This window comes from Oculina patagonica, chromosome 13 (assembly GCF_052425735.1).
Source record: "Oculina patagonica isolate OP01 chromosome 13, crgOcupat, whole genome shotgun sequence".
NCBI classification, from domain to species: Eukaryota; Metazoa; Cnidaria; class Anthozoa; order Scleractinia; family Oculinidae; genus Oculina; species Oculina patagonica.
In genome coordinates, this window is record NC_135770.1 from 13873486 (window position 1) to 13897108 (window position 23623).

Below are 23623 nucleotides of genomic sequence, written 5' to 3' on the forward strand. Positions count from 1 at the left end.
TTTTTTGTGTTTATTATCAGTACATTGTACATGTAGTCCATTAGCACAGATTTTTCGTGACCTTACTGTATGACAAAATAATATCATAAGATCCTCTAAAGATTGACAAACAAACATGTACCTTCAAGGCTTTCCAAATTTAGTTCAACATAATTACAACTTCCAGACAGTTGTCAACACCACCTCTACCCCTCTTTATATTGCAAATTGGAAAAATGCACTCATTTTTACCGAATGGTAATGAGGTGTAGTGATCATTCACGAAGTCACGTTTCTCTCACTCGATCACTCACTCACTCCATTCTGATATAAAACCGCAATTAATTTATGCTTTAACGGTAAAAGTGTGCACAGAAAGGATTTTTCAAAACGTCATTCAGCACATGTCAATCAAAAACAAAGTATTCTCCAACCTTGTTCCCAGGGTCTCTCTTTCAGGGAACAAGGTTGAATTTTCACAAAACAAATCGAAAGAGGATCAATTGAAGACACGAGGGCAAGAATAACATTTCAAGTTTTGGCTAAATTGAACATTGTCACAAACAACTCCAAATTTCGCATACATGCTGACATAAAAGAAAACATATTCAAATAGCAAATTTACCTTTTATGCTAAAAAGGATCAAAGGTTACACTTACCATATTTATTCGATTAAACGCCGCATTTTAGAGCAAAAATATTAATAAACGCTGCCCTCGAATAAACGCCGCATTTGAATAATAGACTCAATAAGCAAATCCAGTAATTATCAAGCTTGAGCAAGCCTTAAATTAATTATTTTCCTTGATTGTTACAATGTTGTAATATATTGAAAATGACTTTTGAGACAGCACTACAACATGTTCCCGTTTTTTAAATTTCAAATGTCCAGTTACCATTCTATTATTTGCAAGAAATGAATTGAATATTAAATAAACGCCACCCTCGAATAAACGCCGCACTCGAATCACGAAAAATTTAATCAACACCGCAGCATTTTTTTGAATAAATACCGTAAATCTTTTTTGTGGTAAAATAGAATTCATGCTACAAAGCCAGAGAGCACAAACCATCAATGACGCAACTCCCATGGAAAATAAAGCATTCAAAGGCAGATAAAGTGAGATTGTTTTACATTATTGGATGCATATTTGAAGAAAAGAAAGTTATCAAAGACCCATTCACGTAAGAAAACATTCAAAGGCAAATTAAGTGAGATTGTGACATTACTGATAGCAGCTATAATAAAGCTACATGTAGTTACCCTTTAATTGTTATAAAAAATTATTTTGCTCGCTATGTGACATGTTTTAGTTAACACCACATCCACAGCCGTATTTTTGTTTGTTTTGCTCGCCTTTTTTAGTCAAGCAGAAACATGGGTGCATCTTTCTCTCAAATTGTATCCGCTGCTCAAATACCTGTGACCCGCAACGCTATACGTGCTGACAGAAAAGTAAACATATTCACAAAACAAATTTGCTTACCGGTAAATAATTATGCTTAAAAGGATCAAAGGTAATACACTTATCTGTAAATATTTTGGTGGTGAAAAAATAGGAAATTTGCGCTACTCGCACTACTCGCACTACTCGCAAGGTCAGCACTTCATCGAATTACCATGAGGTTACTCGAAGAGCCTTTGATTCAGTTTCAGTGTCTTACCAACATTAGACACGGGTGTAGAGGGGCAAAATTTGTGAAAAGCCAAGTGTTTTGGGCAACAGTTGAAGAGGTTTAAATAAATGAATCACAGAGCAGTTGGTTTTCCTCAGGACCCCGTTTTCACTTTTTACTACTGATGAAGGCAGCATTGCCAAAACTTTTAGTTTTACATTGAACTTTACAGCATTGAAATTTACAGTAGTCGATGTGTTCACTTCAATTAACCCTGCGCAAGACACTTACATATTTTTCCTCAGGGCCAGTTTAGTGATAACAACAAACATTTAGCAAAAAATTGGGACAAGTGACAACTGACGTCTGAGCAGTTCACATACCTGTGCCATGAGAGATCTTGAAGAGTCCAGCCATCTAGAAGGGGCAATAATATAGAAAATATGTTACAAGTGTTACAATTCAAAAAAGTCACTATGAAGCTGTTAGGTGACCTGCAAATTTATACACTAAGTAAGAATTCCTGTAATGCTTCGATACAAGATTTCAAGTCAGTAAACTGGATCTAAATGACAAATGACAAAAGTTAACATTTAGGTTTATATGTTACAGGTCAAATTTAAATTCAGGTTAATTTTTTTTTTAACCTAGGTTAATTTTTTTAAACAAGGTAAATAATTTATGGTTGTTATTTGGGTTAGGGTTTGGATTGGAGTCATAGATTTTTTTAAAAATTATCGTTCACCCAACGTTTCCTTTGTGGCAAAGTGGATAAGGGGTTGGACAGCAAATCTGGAGGTGGAGAGTTCAAATCCTAGAAGTGCAGGTTAGTAAAAAGGAAAAAAAATAGTTGATACTACTTGGGGGGATAATAGCAGATGGTAGGAGAGTGTAAATAAGGATGGTAAGGGCAGGTTCAGAGACAGTGAGGGAGGGGAGGTTTTTTAATTTTCTACTAATTAACCTAGTATATAAAAAATTATAACCCAGATATTAATTTTCACGCACACTTCTTGGACAAAACACATCAGGTGGTACAAAATCGGACAGCCGGAAACAGACAATATACCCTGTCTGATTTGATAACTGTCGCCAGATTTTTTTTCTTGGTTTAACAGTGCTTCGTGGTTCCGACAACTTTAGCTTACTAGTAGCGGCATTGCTCACACTGAAGTGTACTGAAGTCTTGTGTTATTGTATAAAACAAATAGATTCCATTTTGTCATGGGTCTGTTCAGTTATAGATCACAGATGACCCACTCGCCTGCCACTATTTTGTTCATACCACATTTTGACGTCATCTGTGATCTATAACTGAGCAGACGCATGGCAAAATGGAATCTATTTGTTAAGGAGATTTGATTCCTTAAAAATTGATGAACTAATGTCATAAATTATTATTGACTCATCGATTAGCTCATGGATGATTGATTTGCATTGATTACTTTGTACCTAGTAAATAATTGGGTTGAAAACAAAATAAACTGAGGTGCAAAAGAAATTAAATACAAGAACTTTCCCAATATTTGGTTGAAACTATTCAGAATTTTTGCAGCCTAGTGCAACCAGCCCCTGACTTAAAAACACTGTTGAGTTTACATAAAAATAGTTTCTTGCATTTGGAGACAAGAAAACGTTTCTAGTATAACATTCTGAATCATTTTACTACCTGTCCTTCCTCGATGCAAATTTGCTTTGGAACATATACGTTTCGGCAGTTTTGCCAAGACTTAAATCAGAAAGACTGGACGCTCCTATATAGAATAACCTCGTATGTACAGTAAAATTGTGTTTACGTACCCTTTGTTGAAACCAGCTTTTTCCTGAAGTGTTTTGGGTTTAGGTAATAATGCAATGACTTCTTGTGAAGGAGATACCGGACTGCTAGCTAATGACGTTGTTTCGATCGTCCCACAGGGCCCATCTGAAGCAAAATTGGGATAACCAGGCGACAATCCAGGTGTGGACGGAGTGAGAACATTGCCGTTCGGTGAAGCGTAGCCATGCCTGGGCAACGAATTATAATTCGGTGTTAAACTGTCCTTACTTCCTCTCGTTTTGTCGTCGCTGTTGGCAGATAAGTTGTCATCCGAACTAAGAGAAGACTGTGAATGCCTTTTCTTCAATTTGCCGCGAAAACTTCTCCGACCTTCTTTTCTCAGGCCTTCGTTCGGTTTGAGCAGAGAGAGTTCTTCGGGATGCCTGACTCCTAGTTCGGTACAAAGTTCTTGAATGGCATGAAAAACCCGCTTAGAGAAATCCAGTGAAACTTCAACAAACTGCAAGTCTGGTAACTGAACGCGAACCTTTTTATGAGTTGGAGTAAACTGAAGTACGGCATCGCCTTGAACCCCAATTGTGTCCAAAGTTAAGCGAGGTTTTAAAAGCCATTGTCGCTTTTGAGGCCACCATAACCCATGATCAGACCAATCAGCAGCTATATCTGTACGACAAAACTAACATATTAACTACTAGCTACGACTGTAAATCAAAGTGAAAGGCAAAGTACATAATGTGAGCATTCGATTCCAAGTGGCCAAAAAGCTGTAATTTGATCATACAAATCTGTTGCATGCAGACCTCAAACCACACTTGGTGAATGCTCATTTGCTTTCAAATTCCAATACATAACATGAGCAAATACCTCGCATGTCAGCGTCAACAACATCTCAACGAACAACTAAACGTCAGGAAAGCTTTCTTTCCCTTTTCTCGTCAGAAATATAGCTTTTTAAGACGATATAAGTACCACACCCGTTCAAAACGTTGCGGTATTGGATCACAGACTCTTCCCCGTTACACTGTAAACACTTACCGAGTCCTTCAACAAGATCCAGCATAAGCTTTCCAACGTGCGTCTCTCCATTTACTTCAACCGACTTCTCAGTACTCAAATTTGTGATGAAAACAGATAAGTTCCATTTTGACTTCTTTCCAACGTTACTCATGACTGGATTTAAATTATTCTTCGAATGCAAGTTCAGCTGAGCACACCAACACCGTGTAGTAGTAGATCGAACAGGCGAATAAAGCTGACAAAATTCCGCTCAATGCTCACTAACCAAAATAAGAACTTCGGATTACTTCCGGTTCTTAGCGAATCTTTTGTGCCATTTTCCTGTGACAACCCTAATAAGACAATATTGAACAGAGAAACACAGATTCACAAAACTCTCCGAATTATACTCAGAGAGAACCGACGGAAAGTTCGTGACCTTCCAACATACAAGATTGATTACCTTACTCCATTTAAGATCACGTGATCATACGAAACCTTTCGAGAACAACTTCGGGAGTGTCCGGAAATCTTTCCACTTCGACAACCCGATCTCCGTAAATCGAGAAATCATCTCCGATGCCACGCGAATTTTTTTTCGGCCACGCCAACATTCTAGCGATACCAAACTCCATATTGGGATCAGCCTCTAAATAGTGCTTATACACCGGATGCGACGCCCTAAAAACGTGCTTGTTTCTTGTGTGCTTTGCGTGAAGGGATGAACCATTTAATTTTTCGAGGGTGAGGTGGGGGGGGGGGGGGAGGTTTGAGCAATTAGAAAAAAGAATCGTACACAAGAAAAGTAGGAGATGTATGGCGAAAAATAATCTTGCAAAATACCTTAAATTAAAGACCCGTATTATTTTTAACGTTTTTTATTGTATTTTTATGTTAATTACGTATTTTTGACCAAATCGCGAAATATGCCCGTTCCATTTTCGCGAAATTAAGTTCCCGCAAAAATAACCTGGCAGTAACAATAAGGTACAAATACCGAAAAAATACTTATTCAGAAAAAATTGCCCAAATTCCCCCCCCCCCCCCCCTCAAAAATTAAATGTCACGTCCCTTAGCTTAACATTCTTGGCACACCACTAGGAATTAGGCTCTTATCGAAAGTGCTAGCACTTTTTTTGGCATTATTTGGCTTCGCGACCATTTTTTTCTTACATTTTATCCCAAAATGCACTGCTAGCATTATTTTGGATTTTCGACTGATTATTTGTATGATTTTGTGTTAAAAAGCACAATCTGACTTTGTTTATGGCGTCCAAAGATGCATTTTGCCCTCATTTTAGTCAAAGGAGCCGAGGAGGCCTGGGAATAGGTTTGATAGGTCAGCGGTTGCCTTCTAGAAACCCAGTCAATCACACTCGTTCCAAGATGACGTCATCCACGTTGTCACCGAGGAACAATGGAAGTCAGCCAGCCAAGGCAGAGATAGCTCGAGAGCGTACTCTGACATCAAACATTGATCGTTACATTTTGTTGTTGAAAAATGTAACTGAAAATCTGAAAAATGTAATTTTCTAAGATAAAAAAATCGGAAAAAGTGAGCATTTTTATGTAACCCACGAGCACTTTTTAAAAAAATTAGCATTATTTTAGCACTTTTTTGGCAAAAAACGAGCACTTCTTTTAGCATTTAATGCTGGTTTTACGAGCACTTTCGGTAAGAGCCTACTAGGAATGAGCCAGTGAAGCAGTGATATCTCGTCTGTTGTGTACGGAATCCCAAAGACTAGATATTTCAAAAAGGAACAGATAAATTTATAACAAAAGTGTCAAGAGTAATAAAAACTCCTTTCAAAAGCTTAGCAAATATAAAAACAATTGTATAAAAAATTTCTCAGTATCTTTGTTTGTATAACCCGAGAAAGGAGATTAAAATGAGGAGCGTAATCGCGAGAGAACTGGTCGCCAGCGCAAACGGACGGCGCGTGGAGGTGGAGAGCGCCTCCGTCCACTTTACTTCCGGTTCCACAGGGCAAGGGTGACGCGGGCTAGGGCTGTCTCAATGATGCTCGGCAACATTTGGGTAACTTTTCATCTTTCGAGCAAATTTTTCCAATTTTGAGCAACGTTTTACGATTTCAAGACCCGGAGATTTCAAACATGACGTCGTCGGTATCCTTGTAATTTGACAAATTTTGTTTCGATATTACAGTTGCAGAGTATATATTATAAATAATATATTGCATAAATTAGTAATATGTGGTGATTTTTCTTCTTCAACAGCAACGTTTTGGATCTTTTGGAGCAAATTTCGAGCAGCGATCAGGCGTTCTTTTTTGATGAGTAGGGAGGGAGGGCATGATCTCAGGTTACGTTTTCAGAAATTTCAAGCAACTGGTACAGCCCTAACGCGGGCCCTGAGTGAGGCAATAGGCGGCGGAGCAGGGGGAGGGGGTGCAACTCTCCTCCCTAACAAGCATTTGGCAGACCCCGCTCCCCCACATTTCAGTGCCGAGGGCATCTCATTGGTTTGTCAAGACACCGCTTGGCGGGATAATATGGTGAAGGATTTTTCCCAATATGCTTCGTGGAGAGGTCCGCCAGGTCCGCACTCCGAAAGATTGTATTTGAATTAATTAGCTGTGGTATCGGCGACGCAAATTTCCCTTTCGTAAACGGTCGTTGCCATTTGAAACGGTCGATGCCATTTCTCAGAACGGTCGTTGCCATTTGAAACGGTCGATGCCATTTATACTTTGGACCAAATCGCATGAAAGGATCTTTCAAACTTCTTGAGAGTATCAGATGTTTGTTTAGAAATGTCAAGCGATTCCAAAAATTATTTGGGTTTTCTAGTTGACGAAATATCCGAGCTTCGGTATACCATAAGATCGCTATGTTCTCGACAAAAATTTAGCTAAGCCCGGAAGTAAGAAATATTAAAACAGAAAACTGCACAAAACCTCACGCAAACGAATGAATGGATGAATATCTCCATTTACTTTAGTAATCCAATGAGAATATTCTATGCCTGTTTAGAAATGCCAAGCGATTCTTAAAATTATTTTGGTTTCGAAGTGGACGAATTCTTCGAGCTTGTACATTCTATTAAATCGCTACGTTCTCGACATTCGGCATGCCGGTATGCACAAGCTCGAAGAATTCGCCCTGAATTCGTCCACTTCGAAACCAAAATAATTTTAAGAATCGCTTGGCATTTCTAAACAGGCATAGAATATTCTCATTAGGTTACTAAAGTATTAAAATGGAGATATTCATCCATTCATTCGTTTGCGTGAGGTTTTGTGCAGTTTTCTGTTTCAATATTTCTTACTTCCGGGCTTAGCCAAATTTGTTACAAGTGTCGAGAACATAGCGATTTTATGGTATACCGAAGCTCGGATATTTCGTCAACTAGAAAACCAAATAGTTTTTGGAATCGCTTGACATTTCTAAACAAACATCTGATACTCTCAAGAAGTTTGAAAGATCCTTTCATGCGATTTGGTCCAAAGTATAAATGGCATCGACCGTTTCAAATGGCAACGACCGTTCTGAGAAATGGCATCGACCGTTTCAAATGGCAACGACCGTTTACGAAAGGGAAATTTGCATCGGCGACTTCAGAGCTCAGAGCATACATTTTTTGCCATTCGACATCCTAGGGCCTGTTTACAAGCAGGTAGGGTAACCTTAGTGCTAGGGTTAGGGTAACCCTAAAAAAGGGCCTGTTTACATGGAAGGCGGGTGCCCCGGCTAACCGAGTTACCCGGCTTACCGAGCTACCCTGGGCGAGCCGACTTTTCATACGTTTCTTAAGAAAACGTATTGAAGCCTTTACATGCTAGAAGGGTAACCCGCCTTGCCGGGGCACTCGGTCTACTTGCCCGGGGCACCCTTCTAGGCGGGATAGCTTTTTGCCATGTAAACGGTTATGGCCGAGCTATCCCGGCTTGCCGGGATAAGTTTTCGCGCGTGTTTTTACACTAAATTTGAAGTTAATGGCATAAAACGTATAAATTCTGGACCCAAACAGTGCTATTTAATCAAAAATTAGTTTTATCGGTCGGCTGGAAATATTTCTTTGAGCAAATTCAAATTTAATTTCAATTTGGCGGCCAAATACTGTTGAATTTCGATTGAATTTCGCCAAAAATGAACGCAGTAAATTTCTGAGAACTTGCACATCAAATTAAAATAGGTTTGAAGACGAAAAGCCTTGATTATTCAGTAAAAAGTCATATTTTTCTTCAATCATTTGGAGCTATATTGTTTTCCAACGCCGTGACACGCTTCAATGACGCTGTCTCATCTCGGGTAGAAGGGTTGTGAATTCTGCATGTAAAGGCGGGCTAGGTTTTATCCCTTCTAGCCGGGTAACTCGGTTAGCCGGGGCACCCTCCCTGCATGTAAACAGGCCCTTAGAAGATAGCCCGGGTTTACAAGCAAAAATTCGCAGGTAGGGTAATCCTACTACCCGGGTCAACTTACACTGGTTACCGGTTACGCTTCAGCTTCAGTTAACCTTGTAAATATAATGAAGATAAAGTATTCAACATGACACGAGCATGGGACAAAGAAAAATTCTGAGTCCCCGACGGGAATCGAACCCATGGCCTCCCAGATACCGGTTGGGCGCTCTAACCAACTGAGCTACGAGAGACTCGTTAGGAGCTGGGCCATTTTACTAGGTTGATACCAAGCGGTATCTGGGAGGCCATGGGTCTACAGTCCTGTAGCTGTGTAGTAAATGCAATCCAGTCCCTGAACTCTCTGTTAACCCGCACTTACTATGAGTTGAATCATGGCAGCAAAACAGGGACTCTCGTCAACCCCCGGCGGCTCGAAGTTTTCGAGCCGCCGGGACTACAGGCGAGCGCTTCTAACAAGGCCATTTCGAAAAGTTCCGTTGTATGATTTGCTTTAATTGGTTTCAAAAACAAAAATAGCTGAAAGAAAGCCGGAAATAAAACACCGAGAAGTTCGTCGACTCGTGCTTTTGAAAGCTAGGCATGCGCAATTCGGATGAAATTTTAATTCACCCCCAAACCAAGATTGCTCCAGACCGCTTTTTTTGGCAAAAAGATGCGGCGGCGGGGGGGGGGGGGGGGGGGAGGAGGAGGAGAAAACGGACAAGTCTGCCGAAATAGAAAGGGTTTTATCACTTGCCCTTCTTCGCACTAAATGTGCGAATCAAAATGCCCCGAATCTAAGAAAAGAGATTTTTAAACAAAGAGATAATGCATGTGGAGATTCAGCATTATATAATGCAGCTATTAATAAACAAACAGGCTTATGCTGTCAACGCACTCCGGAATTCCGCGTCATAATTATAAATGAGAATAGTCTTCGCCTTTTTCCTCCTTTCCATATTTCCCAGTGCTTTCGCGTCCAATTAATAATTTATATGGCAAGGGCGCCCGGGACACCCCGCCCACCCCCGCCCCCCCGGCGAGCCGAGCGCCCCGCCGCGGACCCGGGTTGTTCTCTGTGAGTGGGCGAGACTTCTTTTTCTTGTCCTCAGGAGAAAGTGGATTAGTTGGAGGGAGGGAGTGGGATGGGAGATAGATGCTAATGATTGGTAGAAGAAGAGAGGAGTGACTTGGGGTGAGGGGAGAGATGAAAGAAATGCGAGTTTTTAGGAGGAGGGAGGGGTAGAGTAGTTGAGGTTTGGGTGGGGGGGGGAGTGTGGTGGGTGAGTGCGTGGGGGGGGGTATGAAAAGGAGTGTGGGCGAAACTGGGTCGAGCCACCTTAAAGGCCGTTAACTCGACAGAAAAAAATAAGGACGGACCCATCGATTTTATGATTGGTCCGTAAACCCAAAATGTTTTGTTGTGTAAAGGTCCTTTGAGAAACGACTGCGGGGGCGACCCAGTCTCTAGCTATATCATAGCACAATTCAAAAGCAACAACCTCTATGCAAACATTTTTGAGTCTCTTTATTTGCGAGGAAACCTTGAAGAAAAAGTGGACACTTTGACTCGAATAAACTTGAAATTGAAGCAACAATGACGTCAAAAGACAATAAAAGTTCGCTAAAATAATTTATACATGCCGTCGTTTTCACAGAAGTACTCAAAAAAGAATTAAAACTCTCGTTGACATAAAACATAATAAAAATTAAGCGTTGATTATTAACTTGAGTGTTTGACAAATGCCTCAGGTGGTATACCTCCACCGTCCTGAAACAGTAAAAAAGAGTAATTATAAGACACTGCGTAAGTAACCATGATAAACAAGAAAATAAAAGTGCACACACTTTAATTTGAAAGACATGTTTCGGACACCGTATTCATCATTAGCTTCAGAATGTGTAACGTGGTAATACACTAGTTATGCGATGTTTTCGAGTAGCATACCGCGAAATGTCCTACGAGTGGCTTAATTTTTCAGCATATACACAGCATACACCCAAGCGAGGGTGTACAGTAAAAAATACCATTGTGGTGAACGGGATATTAAAAAAACAAGGCTTAAATGTTTGGCAATCCCTTCTGAAGATCAAGTTTTGCTAATCTAACAAAGCTTCATTGGGGAAAAAGACACCAGTAATATTACAGGAGAACACAGTGTATACCTTCAATGAAGTAAACGCCAGTGCAGCTTTTTCGTAATTCCACTCATTCTCAGAAAGACACCTAAACATCAGACAAAGAATCTTATATGATTCAAGCTATGGCACACATTTGGGAATACAGAACTGATAACACTGCTGTACTCACTTGTATGACCACTGTACATTCATCGTGGACTGCTCTGAAAACTTGAGTACCATTTCTTGTTGCTAAAAAGCAATACAAATGGCAAATTAAAAGCAAGCAATGCCCTGACATCAACTAAAAGCATAAATATATGTAACAAAATAGGGTGTCTTCCAGTGAAATTTTCCGATGGGTGCTACATGTACTATAAAAAACTTGTAACGGGAAAAATATGTATCCCTAAAATGCTAGTATAGAAGTAGTATAGTCGGGACCGGTCAGGCCTGTTTTTGAGCAGGAGTCTCAAGCATGAGTAGAAATACATTAACTGGGTGACGTCATAGACTATGAATTAAATGCTGTGGAATCTAATTGTCTTATAGCCAGTTTGACAGGTTTGTCATGTTTTTTTTATCCTAGTTGGTATAAACAGTTATCATTTTATTTTCGGATCGTAGTAGCGGCTTAAAGTATTGCGCAATCATGCAAGCATCTTTTCGCATATATTGCCTACAGCCGATACAATGGTTGTCTCCTCGATACGCGTGAACTCAGTGATAAAAGCGCTAAAACATTAATCCTGTAATTAGTCCTGTAAAATACTTTCTCCTCATTTTCCACAACCACCACCACCATAATCTTATCGTTTACCTGCTCGTTCTCCGCAATTCTACCTCACATTGGTTTTACATCGGCCCCACATCAGCCTCACGTAATCCTCACATCGGCCCCACATTGACTAAAGCCTGCAAGCAGGCTCACCTTGGGGCACGCATGAGAGCTACACGGGAGCGGCGAAGCCGCGACACGTAAGCGGGGTCAGCCACTCCCCGCCTTATCGCTACGCTCGCCACTCGCGCGTGCCCCAAGGTATATTTGCACGTGCCCCAAGGTGAGCCTGCTCGCAGGCTACATTGACTACACATCGGCAATTTGTAAAACCATTGTTCGAGAGTTTTAGAAGTGACAGGATGGTCTGGTGGTAAATACTTCACATTAGAAACAATCTCATTCATTCAATCACATTAAAATATTAAATTAATTCTAAATTCTAAAGGAAAAAATCACTTGAATTACCCAAGGAGTTGACATTAAAGTAGAACTGTTTGCTGTTGGACTGGCCTGTAATGTTCCAATCGTCCCTGTGGAGGCAGTCGTTGCACTAGCAATACCCTAAATAAGTCAGAAAATCAAATCAAAGAAATAGTACTGTATTTAAACACCATCTCACTGTCAGTATTTTCAGCATTTTGGCCCACATCAGAGAGAACTCAACTTTAAGTGTAAATAAGGGGGGATGCTAATTCCTTTAAGAAAAGCATGACACGTAGGGCTCGCACTGTGGTTTACATGGCTTACTGACTTGCAGATTTGTACCACTCGATTACGTCGTGTGGTTCATTAATATTATTTCGGTCAACCTATTTTGTTTTATCGTTGCTTAAATAATACATAAAAGAGTTTTATGCAGATACTGAATGAATGTATATCCATTGTTTCTTGCAAATAATGTTTGTGGGAGTTGTTTTTAGGCAACTGCATGTTTTTTAACAGATTGAATCTTGTTTTTGACGCATGCGATTATATAATGGGCAAATTATTTTGTTATATTGTTTCTCTGAATACTTCAATACAACATTAGAGGAGAGGTTTACTCACCTCAACTTGAGCTGATGACGCATTACGGATATGTAGTTCATCATTGATTATACTCAGTCTGAAAATGTTAAACCAATTTTTTTATACTTATTAATAACTTTGGCTAATTCTGTAGACACCATACACTTGACATGTAGGCCATACACCTCTACATAACATGATTATTATCGCTACTGAGTATCCTAATATAATTTAAGGCCTGTTTGTTCTGGTACACTGCGGGATATGTGCATGTGTTTCATGCCAATATTAAATTTGCTTTTAACCAGGAGTCTATTTCTTCCAGTGGAATGCTACCTCCTTAAATAAAATTAACTTTGTCAGATTCTCCAGTATCCATTTTACACACAATGTATACCCAGCTGGGGCTTCAAAAACTTGCTTTCGTGATGAAAGCCAAGGTGTATAACAATTAAAGAAATCGTTATCAATGGCTCAAAAAAACTGAAAAAGAACTTGACTGTTAATTTCGATTAGCTTAACCCTGTTACAAAAATGTGTAAAACAAAATGTGAACAAAACATAGTGATGAATTGTAAAACCCAGTGAGTAGTTCAAGCTGCTGCACTGGTTTAACCATGGCAACCAGCAACATAAAAGTAACAATAACATCAGGACAATGGCAGGTAACCATCTGTAGTCCAACACAGGATTATACAGTATAGGGTGGAATCTATTTTACAATCTATTTTACATGAATCGTACATAATTTGCACTTTCTGTGCAACATGTGTAAGGCTTCACCTGAATGGCAATTAATTTGTTAACACCTGCACGATAAATGTTGTTACAACTAGCTACAGAAATGCCAATTTCACTTACGCTTTTCCACTGGCAGTGGGAACAGCAATAAATACTCGTGTAAAAGACCTCAGGTTTTTGGAGTCTATGAAAACAACAAACGTATTGATTTGTACCTTCAAAACTAAACAAGTTTTGTCACATGTTACAAGGAAAAAATCTTTATTATGTAATCAAAAAAGGCACAAAACTTGAAAGCAAGACCCATGTTTCTGTTAGATAAAACAGTTTTTGTTGAGACAATTTTAGCAGCAACAAACCAAGACATATTACCCTGTGCAGTTTGTCCAATGACCTCACTCGTAGTTTAAATAAAAACTGTGGCCTTTATAAATCATCTTAAACGGTTGGAAATGAGGTCTGGAAAAATAATTGTAATTCCCGCGCAAAAGCTCTACCACTGAGCTGTTATGTAAATTAATATGTAATGATGAATATATGGAATAAAACAAAAGAGAAGAAGGTCTTAGCAGCTATAAATAAACATCAGTAGTTAAAAATGAAGCCTAAAAAAGAATCAGGCTACAATGAGATTTAAACCCACGACCATTGTGATAACGATGTAAATGCGCTTCCACTGAGCTATGAAGCAACAAGTAGCTGTTCAATACTTGTTCTTTACAGTGTATACCCAATGTATATCTGATGATAAACAACTGTGAGGACCTCTTTCTCTTTTGGCTTACTTACTTTCAAGGAACAATCCTCTTACAACAAATGATAAGCAAGTAGGCTGAGGGTGAAACAAAAAAATAGGGTTAACATCTTTTATTTGCAAAATAACCAAAATCCCTCACAAGACACACTATCATGGTTGCCAGTTTTGCGCCTGTCGAAGGACTTCCTCCAAATCAAATATTTTACATCTTACATAATCAGCCTTTTGATTTCAGGATGCTTAAGTGACGTGTCGAGGATGGGTCAGTTATCATTTTACTTGGATTACAGTGAAGGTTTTGTTATGTTTTAAAATTTCTAATTTCTAAATGCAAATTTAATTAAGGGGTCAAAGGAAAGGTTCCAGTGAGAGTTACTGTTGCCATGCGGTAGCTCTCAAGCCTAAAATTGCCTACTGTCTCCAAAAGGCTCTGCCAGCAAGTCATATGTCACACCTCCACGATTGGTGACCCTGGTAATATGATGTAGCAGAGTGACAATGGTGAAAGGCATGCTTCCTGGTACCTAAGGATAAGGGAAGGACACCCCTTCAGAAAAACCCTGGTCCTCCATTGGGCACGAAGGCAATCCCTCTATCCCATAAAAGTAAGTTTATTACGGAAACCAAAAGTTGTTGTCAAGGCCACACTACTGAATGCACCACTAATAACCAAGGAGCGAGATTAAACAGCCTGCTGTCTCATGGGGGATACCTTCATCATCCTGATGGACAGCAGTATGAAAAATGCGGGTGAAAGCAAGAAAGAATTACATGCAGATAAGAGCATTGCTTCTCCCTACTATGTACCGCACAGGGAAAGTATGCACAGATTTTACAGAGAGATGGCAAGGTATAAAGTAAAGATCTTAGGATCAGTGAGTGTCGTTGGACAGGGTCTGGGCAGGTTAGGATACAAACAGGAGAGAATATAATATTCTCTAACAGAAACGACAACCAACACCTAAGTGGAGTGGCCATCTTTATTGGCAAGGAGGCATCTAGGGCCCTGGAGAGATGTCATCCAGCGAGCAATAGAATTATAACAGCAAGGTTCAACTCCAAGCACATAAAGACGGCGATTATTCAAGTCTATTGCAACGACCAATGATGATGACACCAAAGAAGAAGACAACTTCTAGGAACTACTGCAACAGGTATAAGAAAGGACACCCCAACATAACCTCGTATCAACTGTGGGTGACTGGAATGCAAATAAGGCACCAAATGGAGGGCAAAAACAGAGTGGTTGGTAAATATCGTCTGCAAAGTAAAATATCTAACAACAGCGAGCATACATGTACATGTGTGGCAATTCTGTGGCTATGAGAAGTATTTTTCACTGACTTTCAAAGGTGTGGAGAACAGGTGAATTCTGTTAACAAACTAAGATGACAAGATGCTAAACTAAATTGAGATGCTAAACTAAATTGAATAAAATTCTTTTTCTTTTTCAAGAGAAACCCCAAACTGTTTAAGATAGCATAGCCTGCGAATACAGCGGCCAAGAAAACTAAGTTTGAGATAGCAGGGATATTTTTAAAGGTAATGACTGACAAAAAGTACAACTAAATCCCATGGAAGACGTTTTTTCTTTGAAATCCACAGTTTTGACCATGGTTTAACTTGTTGGAAGTAAGTTTGAACTGTTTGTTATTTTGTTTCAGGTCATAACATCAAAAACATTCACTGTAGCATATGAAAAATGATAACATTTTATTGTAAAAGAAGGCTTCAGAAAAGCTTGATTGCCACATTATAATTTTAAAATATTTTAGCATTCGTTTGTGAAATTATGAAATTTCAAAGAAATAGTTTTACATATTTCTGTCCAAAAATGTGCTTTAAAAAGGACCCTGTCATCCCTGTTTTTACCTGCAGTCCACCTTTACCTGTCTGATACATCACACAATAATCAAATTACAGACACGTATACATGTTAAAGTGTATAACTACTTACCAAGGCTAGATTAACATCAACTGTAAAAGTTTTCAAATCATGTTTTGTCCCAGGCAACTCATTTAAAAATGCGACAACAGAGAGTCTTGAGTGCTTTAGTAAATTGTTGCGGCGTTCTGCAAAAAGAAACATTCATTTTTACCTCATGGTGATGTCGTCACTTCATGAGGTTTAGCAGTGGACCTCAATTTCACTCCATCACTCACTCACTCATTCCATTCCTGTTATACAATTAATTTATGCATTAAGCCTAAATGAAAGAAATGTTCTCCTTCTAGGTATTCTTTTGTCCCCTAAGTTGTGCCAATACCTCTTGTGCATATATTTGAGGGAGAGGGAACAACTTTGCCGTGGGTAACTACGTTAGCCCCTCTTTTTCTGATCGAGCAACAAAACTTATTTATGATTCTAGATATTAAAAGTACATTGTACGATTAACTTTCGCAATGAATTTTACCCCCATAAATACTTTTTCCGTGATGCAGTTTTAAAAACTTGTTATTCTACAAAGAATTATTGGCTAATTGGCACTTTCCACCCAGAAATTTTGCAGTTTTTGAACGCTTATATCTCCCTGAATACTGCAAAGAAAGAGCTGAAAAATGATTGATAATTAAGTTTCACAAGCTCTTTAAATATCTGGAGTCACTTTGTATATAGCATGATGCTTTGCCTACGCAATGCTGTATGCTTATGAGGCAAAATGTAAACAATGACATCAGCAAAGTTTGCCCTATAGCAAGACAGTGTAAGTGACACACAGGACATCTTGGGTACCTGGTTCAGCGACTCTTTTCATGTTTCGGCTATTTTTCAAGTACTCTCCAAGAGATGGGCCCCTTAAAAAGATTCATTTAATTTAGTACATACAGTAGATTTATAAGACAGGTCACCCAAGAGTACACCCATTTATACGATAGGTCACCCAATAGTACACCCATTTATACGATAGGTCACCCAATAGTACACCCATTTATACGATAGGTCACCCAAGAGTACACCCATTTATACGATAGGTCACCCAAGAGTACACCCATTTATACGATAGGTCACCCAATAGTACACCCATTTATACGATAGGTCACCCAATAGTACACCCATTTATACGATAGGTCACCCAATAGTACACCCATTTATACGATAGGTCACCCAATAGTACACCCATTTATACGATAGGTCACCCAATAGTACACCCATTTATACGATAGGTCACCCAATAGTACACCCATTTATACGATAGGTCACCCAATAGTACACCCATTTATACGATAGGCCACCCAAGAGTACACCCATTTATACGATAGGTCACCCAATAGTACACCCATTTATACGATAGGTCACCCAAGAGTACACCCATTTATACGATAGGTCACCCAATAGTACACCCATTTATACGATAGGCCACCCAATAGTACACCCATTTATACGATAGGTCACCCAATAGTACACCCATTTATACGATAGGTCACCCAATAGTACACCCATTTATACGATAGGTCACCCAAGAGTACACCCATTTATACGATAGGTCACCCAATAGTACACCCATTTATACGATAGGTCACCCAATAGTACACCCATTTATACGATAGGTCACCCAATAGTACACCCATTTATACGATAGGTCACCCAATAGTACACCCATTTATACGATAGGTCACCCAATAGTACACCCATTTATACGATAGGTCACCCAATAGTACACCCATTTCCAGGGGTAAGACACACATCTCACTTACTTGGAAGCCAAATTATGTAAACTGTTAAATAAGGTAAGGTAAAGTCTGCTTCGAGCCTAGTGGCCCATACAGGCCAGAGCTTATCCCGGTTTCCGTAGCATTAAGCGACTGAGAGTATTGCTATTTCCCTTGGATGGGATGCTAGTCCATCGCAGGGTTACCCCCAGCAGTAAATTTGCCGGTACCCATTTACACACCTGGGTGGAGAGAGGCACTGTGAGAGTAAAGTGTCTTGCCCAAGAACACAACGCAGCGCCCCGGCCAGGCCTTGAACCCGGGCCGTTCAACTCGGAGGCGAGCGCGCTAACCATTAGGCCACCGCGCCCCCCTAACTGTTAAATAAAGGTCAGCTCTTTCATTTTTTACATCAATTTTATAGACAGCTTATGATACACTTTCCCACCAGTAGTCCTTGTCAATGTAGATAATTCTTGAAATCAGAATATTTTTGTGACCTTCATCTTTCAGTGAATCATAATGAAGTGGTCAGAAATTAATGAGAAGATAATAAAATACTTATTACTGTCAAATATCAGTTATTGTACATGTACAGACTGATAATCACAGTAGTAAATAGGCTTAAGACAATTAAGCTACACAAATTTCATCCAAATACATGTATGGTAATTCTGAATATATTTAAACATTTCTTTTTAGTGTGGTCTGTGTCAGCCCATAAACTGTGGAAATTTACTGCCAAAATCTCTCTTTGTTCTATGTTGAGTGCCCTTTGCCTCTGCTTGAAAAATCCTTGTTCAGAGTTAGACTGCAAAAAATCCAAGGTCTGTGTCCACTGAAGTGATTTGATTCAGCATCCTGAACGCAATAAATATACTGTAAACTAGTTCATAGCAAATGAGGCCTTGGCTAATGTTTTGAGCAGACAACATGTGCAATGGGACAACTTGAATAGGCCTTATTCGTATTCTCGGTATTGGACTGGAACTAGCTTGCAATAGAGGCTAATGCGGGTAATCTTTTTAAATGCAAATGGCATGAAGCTGTTTTTAATGATATTCCCCCGCATGAGCCTCCATTGCAAGCTAGTTCCAGTCCAATACCGAGAATACGAATAAGGCCTATTAGCACAACTGACTGAAAAAGAAAAAAAGAAGAGCCCAAAACCCAAGATCACCCATCCAAGTTCTAACCCTGTCTGACAGGGGTTAACTTCACCAATCTGACTTAAGAGCTAGAGCTTCCCTTGCGGTATCACTGAGTCCCAATTGATACAAGAGGAAGAGAGTCATAAACCAAGAGAGCTGAAATTCCTGGTTTACATGGATCTTTTGAACAATTTGGCACTTTTTTAAACAATTTGGTACATCTTTAAAAATATCTTGGCACTACTTTTTTCGAACAATTTGGCATCTTCATCAACCCTTAACCATCTTATGTTGCGTCAGCAACTGAATCAACAAGAAAAACAAAGGTTGTCATTGTCTGATTGAGTAAGTTACACCATGTTGGGCAGGGTTAGTATTTGGATGGGTGACAAGCTGGAAATACCCCAAGTTTTAGACTTTTCCTTAAGGCCATGGCCTACCACGTTAAACATTTGGTAAATTTATTCTTGGTGAGTACCAAATTTACTGGTAACTCAAAATCCTACTTGAAATTCAAACCAAAGTACTGCAACTATTTTGTAAATATAAAGTGTGTTATGTGTATAAATTAAATAGTGTAAATTGTTTTTTGTTGTTGTTTTATGTATTGTATTTTTTTTTAAACATAAAACACAAAAAACATCACAGAAAATAATGATAAAATAAGTAATGTTTAATAATGATAGAGCTTTACAGTTTCTTCTGCACTGTGGGCTATGCCGTGCATGCACACAGGCACAAAATGGGGTCCCCATGACAACAGCATATGTTTACCTGTGAGCACTGCGGTCCTTCATCAATGTTTCTGTATTCACACACATGGAGAATATTGCCTGTTACAACAAAATTTGCATGCAGAGTTAACACAATTACTTCAAACAATTAAGAGTTGTTAAAATGCAAAGTAACATGCCAGCCACAAATAAACTGTTACTAAGAAATTCTTGCAGGAACAAACTGCTCTTGATGCACAAGGAGCATTTTTCCTAGAACACCAATGCATCTCCAGTCTAAAGTTGCACATACTTAGTTAAGACTGACATCAGTGCATATTCGAGCCAAAGCAAAATACTACTATGGCAGAAATTGGGGAAAATGCCACATGAAGTAATTCAGCCATTCAACACAACCCTCAGCACAGTACACTGTTGTTACTTGTAATGGTAGAAACATTTGCAGAAATAGAGAGCTGTAGAATGAGCGTGTAAATGCATGTGTGTGGAATGTGTGTCATTATGTAATCGACTTATTAGGAAATTACAGTTGCTAACTGCGCTCTTGCTGTTGTTACTCGCTCAAAAGCTTTCGCGATATGCCAGCTACTTGCGGTTGTGTCGGTACATATATCTTTTGGGCTTGGCTAGCATTTCCGCCTATTGTATTTAATCGTGATAAACAAGTCTATCATACACGTAACAGTTGTTTAAGTGAGTTCGAATAAATTGTACTTGTTGGTTGGAGTTCTGCTCTCGAAATCGTCACGTCAGGTAGTTCTTGTAAATGTTTGTCTTTGTTTTAGCTCTGTGGTTGGGTTTTAAAAAGATGAAACTTTTGTCAGCTATTTTGCTGCATGTGTGATCTTGACAGACACAATACCCAGTCTTACACCTTCAGAGCGTAACAGTCTAAACAGGGATCGCCAAGATTTTTGCGTGAACATGAAAACATTTTCAGAATTATTTGTGATGCGTGGAAAACCAAACATTTTTACGTGATTCCATTTTGCAAAGAGGTATAGGGGACCCTGTGAACACAGACCCTCAACATATGACAACAACAACAACAACAAAACCAACAATCATACTCCTGTACCAGACTCACGATTGTGCAGAACCAGTCAACTACAACAAAGAAAACAAGGAAGACCTCAGTTCATGGAAAGGTCAGTCAACAGTGAAGCAAAGTGCAATACAACACCAGTAAATGAAGTGTGGACTCATTATGGCAGAGTCGTAAAAGCACCAGACTACCTGCAAGTATAGAGACTTACTTACTCCAGTGTGTGGAGCTAGAACAAAATTTTATTTGAACAATATTTTGCAGGCACCAGGATTTAATGAAAAAAGAGGTTTGCATTTTTGCTTTATAGCCTGCATGCCGGTACACTGGCCTGCAGTTTCCTGCGCCTTGTCTGGCTCGCTGCCTCGCGATCACTAACTCACATATTGGTTACACTCATTCATTTCACTGACCAACCTGATCATGGTAGGCTTCTAGGAGACCCTGTCTATCTTCTGTGTCATAGACCTTAAAATACCTGAAACGTTCAATGAACCATGCAAGACATACAGCTGAATGCTCATTTTCCTACAAATGATTACCTACTGTGCCCTGTATAGGGACGGTTTTAAAACAATACTTTTTGCAACACACAGTGTTTTGAGTTATGTTTAGGAAAGAACTGTACAAAGAAACTGGGTGATAAACAAAAGCACTGTAAAGAACATGATCACCAAGTCAAGCTGTATGTTAGGATTAAAAAAAAATATAAACAGCACACCACCACATGTAACAAAGTGGCTTTCAAATTTGCAGTTCAATTTCAAGCCAATTACTTCTTTTCATTCAGTATAAGGCAATGAACCCTTTGACAAATTAAAAGGACAGGTGACTAGAGCTTTAACACAAATTTGTGAAATTACAAATCAACTTTAAACACTCAACCAGAGGAGCATTAGTGGTTAACATTGTTGCTGCTGCAGTTGTTAATAGTGGTAGTAGCAAGATGTATACTTACCACAAACATATAGACAAAGCAGTCGTTAAACATCCATTAGTGACACATGGTGACTTCACCTGGTACTGTATACATTCATTGAGAATTGATGACTAGCAGTATTAACACCTCCACACTTTGAATGCTTTTGAGAGACATAGGCACTTCTTGCAGACGGACGATCTGCTTTATGTCCCTGTCATGGGTTTAAACAGACCAGCTGGGGTTTGATACTTCTAATAGCTTGTACCACCCCATCTCATGCTTGGTCTGACCCAGCCAAAACCATTTAATACAATTTTGTGCTAAACATTCAGCACTATATACATGTTCCACTGGTATTTTAACTGCTTTTATACAGCAAATGTTTCCTTAAGCAAAGGGACATTATCTTTAGAACTTCTTTGAGTTACTACTTCTGATGATACAAATAGGAATGGATATAACTGCTTCGAACATCTGGTGAGCCACAGCTAAAGAACATCACACAAAATCATACTTAACCACTACCACTATAATCAACAAGCAGCAAATTTTTATGGCAAAACAAATTAAAAGCAGCTCTAATTTATCCATTAAATGTTCTTAGACATCATATGTGTGGTTTGGGTTTTTAGCTCATATCAACCTGTCCTTGTATTTATCTGTAAAAAATTCAGCACAATTCACGAGTCTACCAAGGAAAACTTTCTGTAACTGTACTGAAAAAAAGGCAAACCTGCAGCATTCTTTTGCTATTATTAGTTTTTATAAGCTCCTAGTATACAGCAAGGAACAATACAGTACCTGGCACTTTCCATAACAGTATATTCCAACTATCACTTACATGTAGCTTCACTAAAGCAAATATTTTGTTTTAATCTGTCGCAATCTTGAAGGTTTCCATTGTGTAAAAAAAAATAAAGTAAAAATACATACTGCTCAAGGAATTGTAGTACCAACTCTTTAATTGCCGGATCACCAAGGAAACTTTCCTACAAATACAAAAATATTTTTCTCAATAACCTACAGATTTAAAACTTAACAAGGATTTTGTCTAGTATAAGTTTTGGGCACAAATGATTAAGAGTAATTTTGTCATTAAAAATCAATGAACTCATGCACACAGAAAAATATTGTCTACCTTTGATGAAGGAAGAGATTCTTCCGAAGGAAGGTCAAATCCTATTGGTGGAGGAAGTTCATGGCCATCCTGCAGAAATAAGAAAGGCTTTTGTGTAGACCCCTTTACCTAACAATCATTATAAACCTTAATAAGTAAATTCCAATAAAATTCCTTTTCCAATACTGCAGAGTTTGTTTTGTAACACAAGCAGATCATGCAGTGAAACAGTATCACAAAACTTCCTTTTGATTACACATATAGTTAGTCTCCTTATTATACATATCCTAAATAAAGGTATGTAGAATGTATGTAGAACAGTTATCTCCTGAACTGAACTTCGTTAAGTAGATTGTGGCTGCCACAGACATCAGTTTTCAAAATTCCCTGACGTTTTCTGATAAAAAAAAATTTTCCCTGACCAAATAAATAAAAAAAGGCAGATATAGTAGTGGCCTATACGTCTTAAAAGGTCCAAATCAAATATCTCTTTGAGATATCAACTTTTTTGCATGAAGTTATTTTAAGTAGAAGGTTTATCCCGGGCATTGTTGTTCGAACATATCATGGAAGAATTCAAACATCTTTCAGTTCAAGCATTTTTTTTTTATTTTTGCAGAGGAAATGCTGTGGTATTTGTCATATACTTTGGCTTGGTTAAAAATGGTAAACTTTGACGTTTGCCTTTAATCGAAATAGTTATGTTGTTCCTTTCGAGTTAGAAAGATTTTTACTCGGCTTAATGCAGGGTTCCCAATAAAGGTTACGCACGACAGAGTTACCTTTTGTCTTGTCACGCAATCTTAACCCCACATTGAGAAGTAAATTTTCGTTTGGATATTACCAAAAGCC

The 23623-nt window shown here is 38.9% G+C and overlaps 2 protein-coding genes and 1 long non-coding RNA gene across 3 annotated transcripts in view; 1 reads left to right on the forward strand and 2 right to left on the reverse strand.

Annotated features, from left to right (window-relative positions):
* Window positions 1-4874, reverse strand: part of LOC144636956 (fermitin family homolog 2-like) — an 11472-nt gene extending 6598 nt beyond the window's left edge. The window contains exons 1-3 of the mRNA XM_078496150.1: window positions 4413-4874; window positions 3398-4040; window positions 1981-2014 (exon numbers count right to left, since the gene is read on the reverse strand). Coding sequence (XP_078352276.1) covers window positions 1981-2014; window positions 3398-4040; window positions 4413-4545 — 810 coding nt within the window. The 5' untranslated portion in view covers window positions 4546-4874. The remainder of the gene's footprint in view (window positions 1-1980; window positions 2015-3397; window positions 4041-4412) is intronic.
* A 5374-nt stretch (window positions 4875-10248) lies between these two features.
* LOC144635332 (nuclear RNA export factor 1-like) overlaps window positions 10249-23623 on the reverse strand; it is a 31820-nt gene continuing 18445 nt past the window's right edge. The window contains exons 12-24 of the mRNA XM_078494444.1: window positions 22793-22861; window positions 22588-22643; window positions 21150-21210; window positions 19728-19786; window positions 16886-16947; window positions 16109-16224; window positions 14184-14226; window positions 13515-13578; window positions 12693-12750; window positions 12111-12206; window positions 11055-11116; window positions 10910-10970; window positions 10249-10514 (exon numbers count right to left, since the gene is read on the reverse strand). Coding sequence (XP_078350570.1) covers window positions 10467-10514; window positions 10910-10970; window positions 11055-11116; window positions 12111-12206; window positions 12693-12750; window positions 13515-13578; window positions 14184-14226; window positions 16109-16224; window positions 16886-16947; window positions 19728-19786; window positions 21150-21210; window positions 22588-22643; window positions 22793-22861 — 855 coding nt within the window. The 3' untranslated portion in view covers window positions 10249-10466. The remainder of the gene's footprint in view (window positions 10515-10909; window positions 10971-11054; window positions 11117-12110; window positions 12207-12692; window positions 12751-13514; window positions 13579-14183; window positions 14227-16108; window positions 16225-16885; window positions 16948-19727; window positions 19787-21149; window positions 21211-22587; window positions 22644-22792; window positions 22862-23623) is intronic.
* On the forward strand, window positions 16910-17879 carry LOC144635335 (uncharacterized). The gene is made up of 3 exons (XR_013567350.1): window positions 16910-16996; window positions 17381-17412; window positions 17797-17879. It is a non-coding gene; the product is annotated as an uncharacterized LOC144635335 (long non-coding RNA).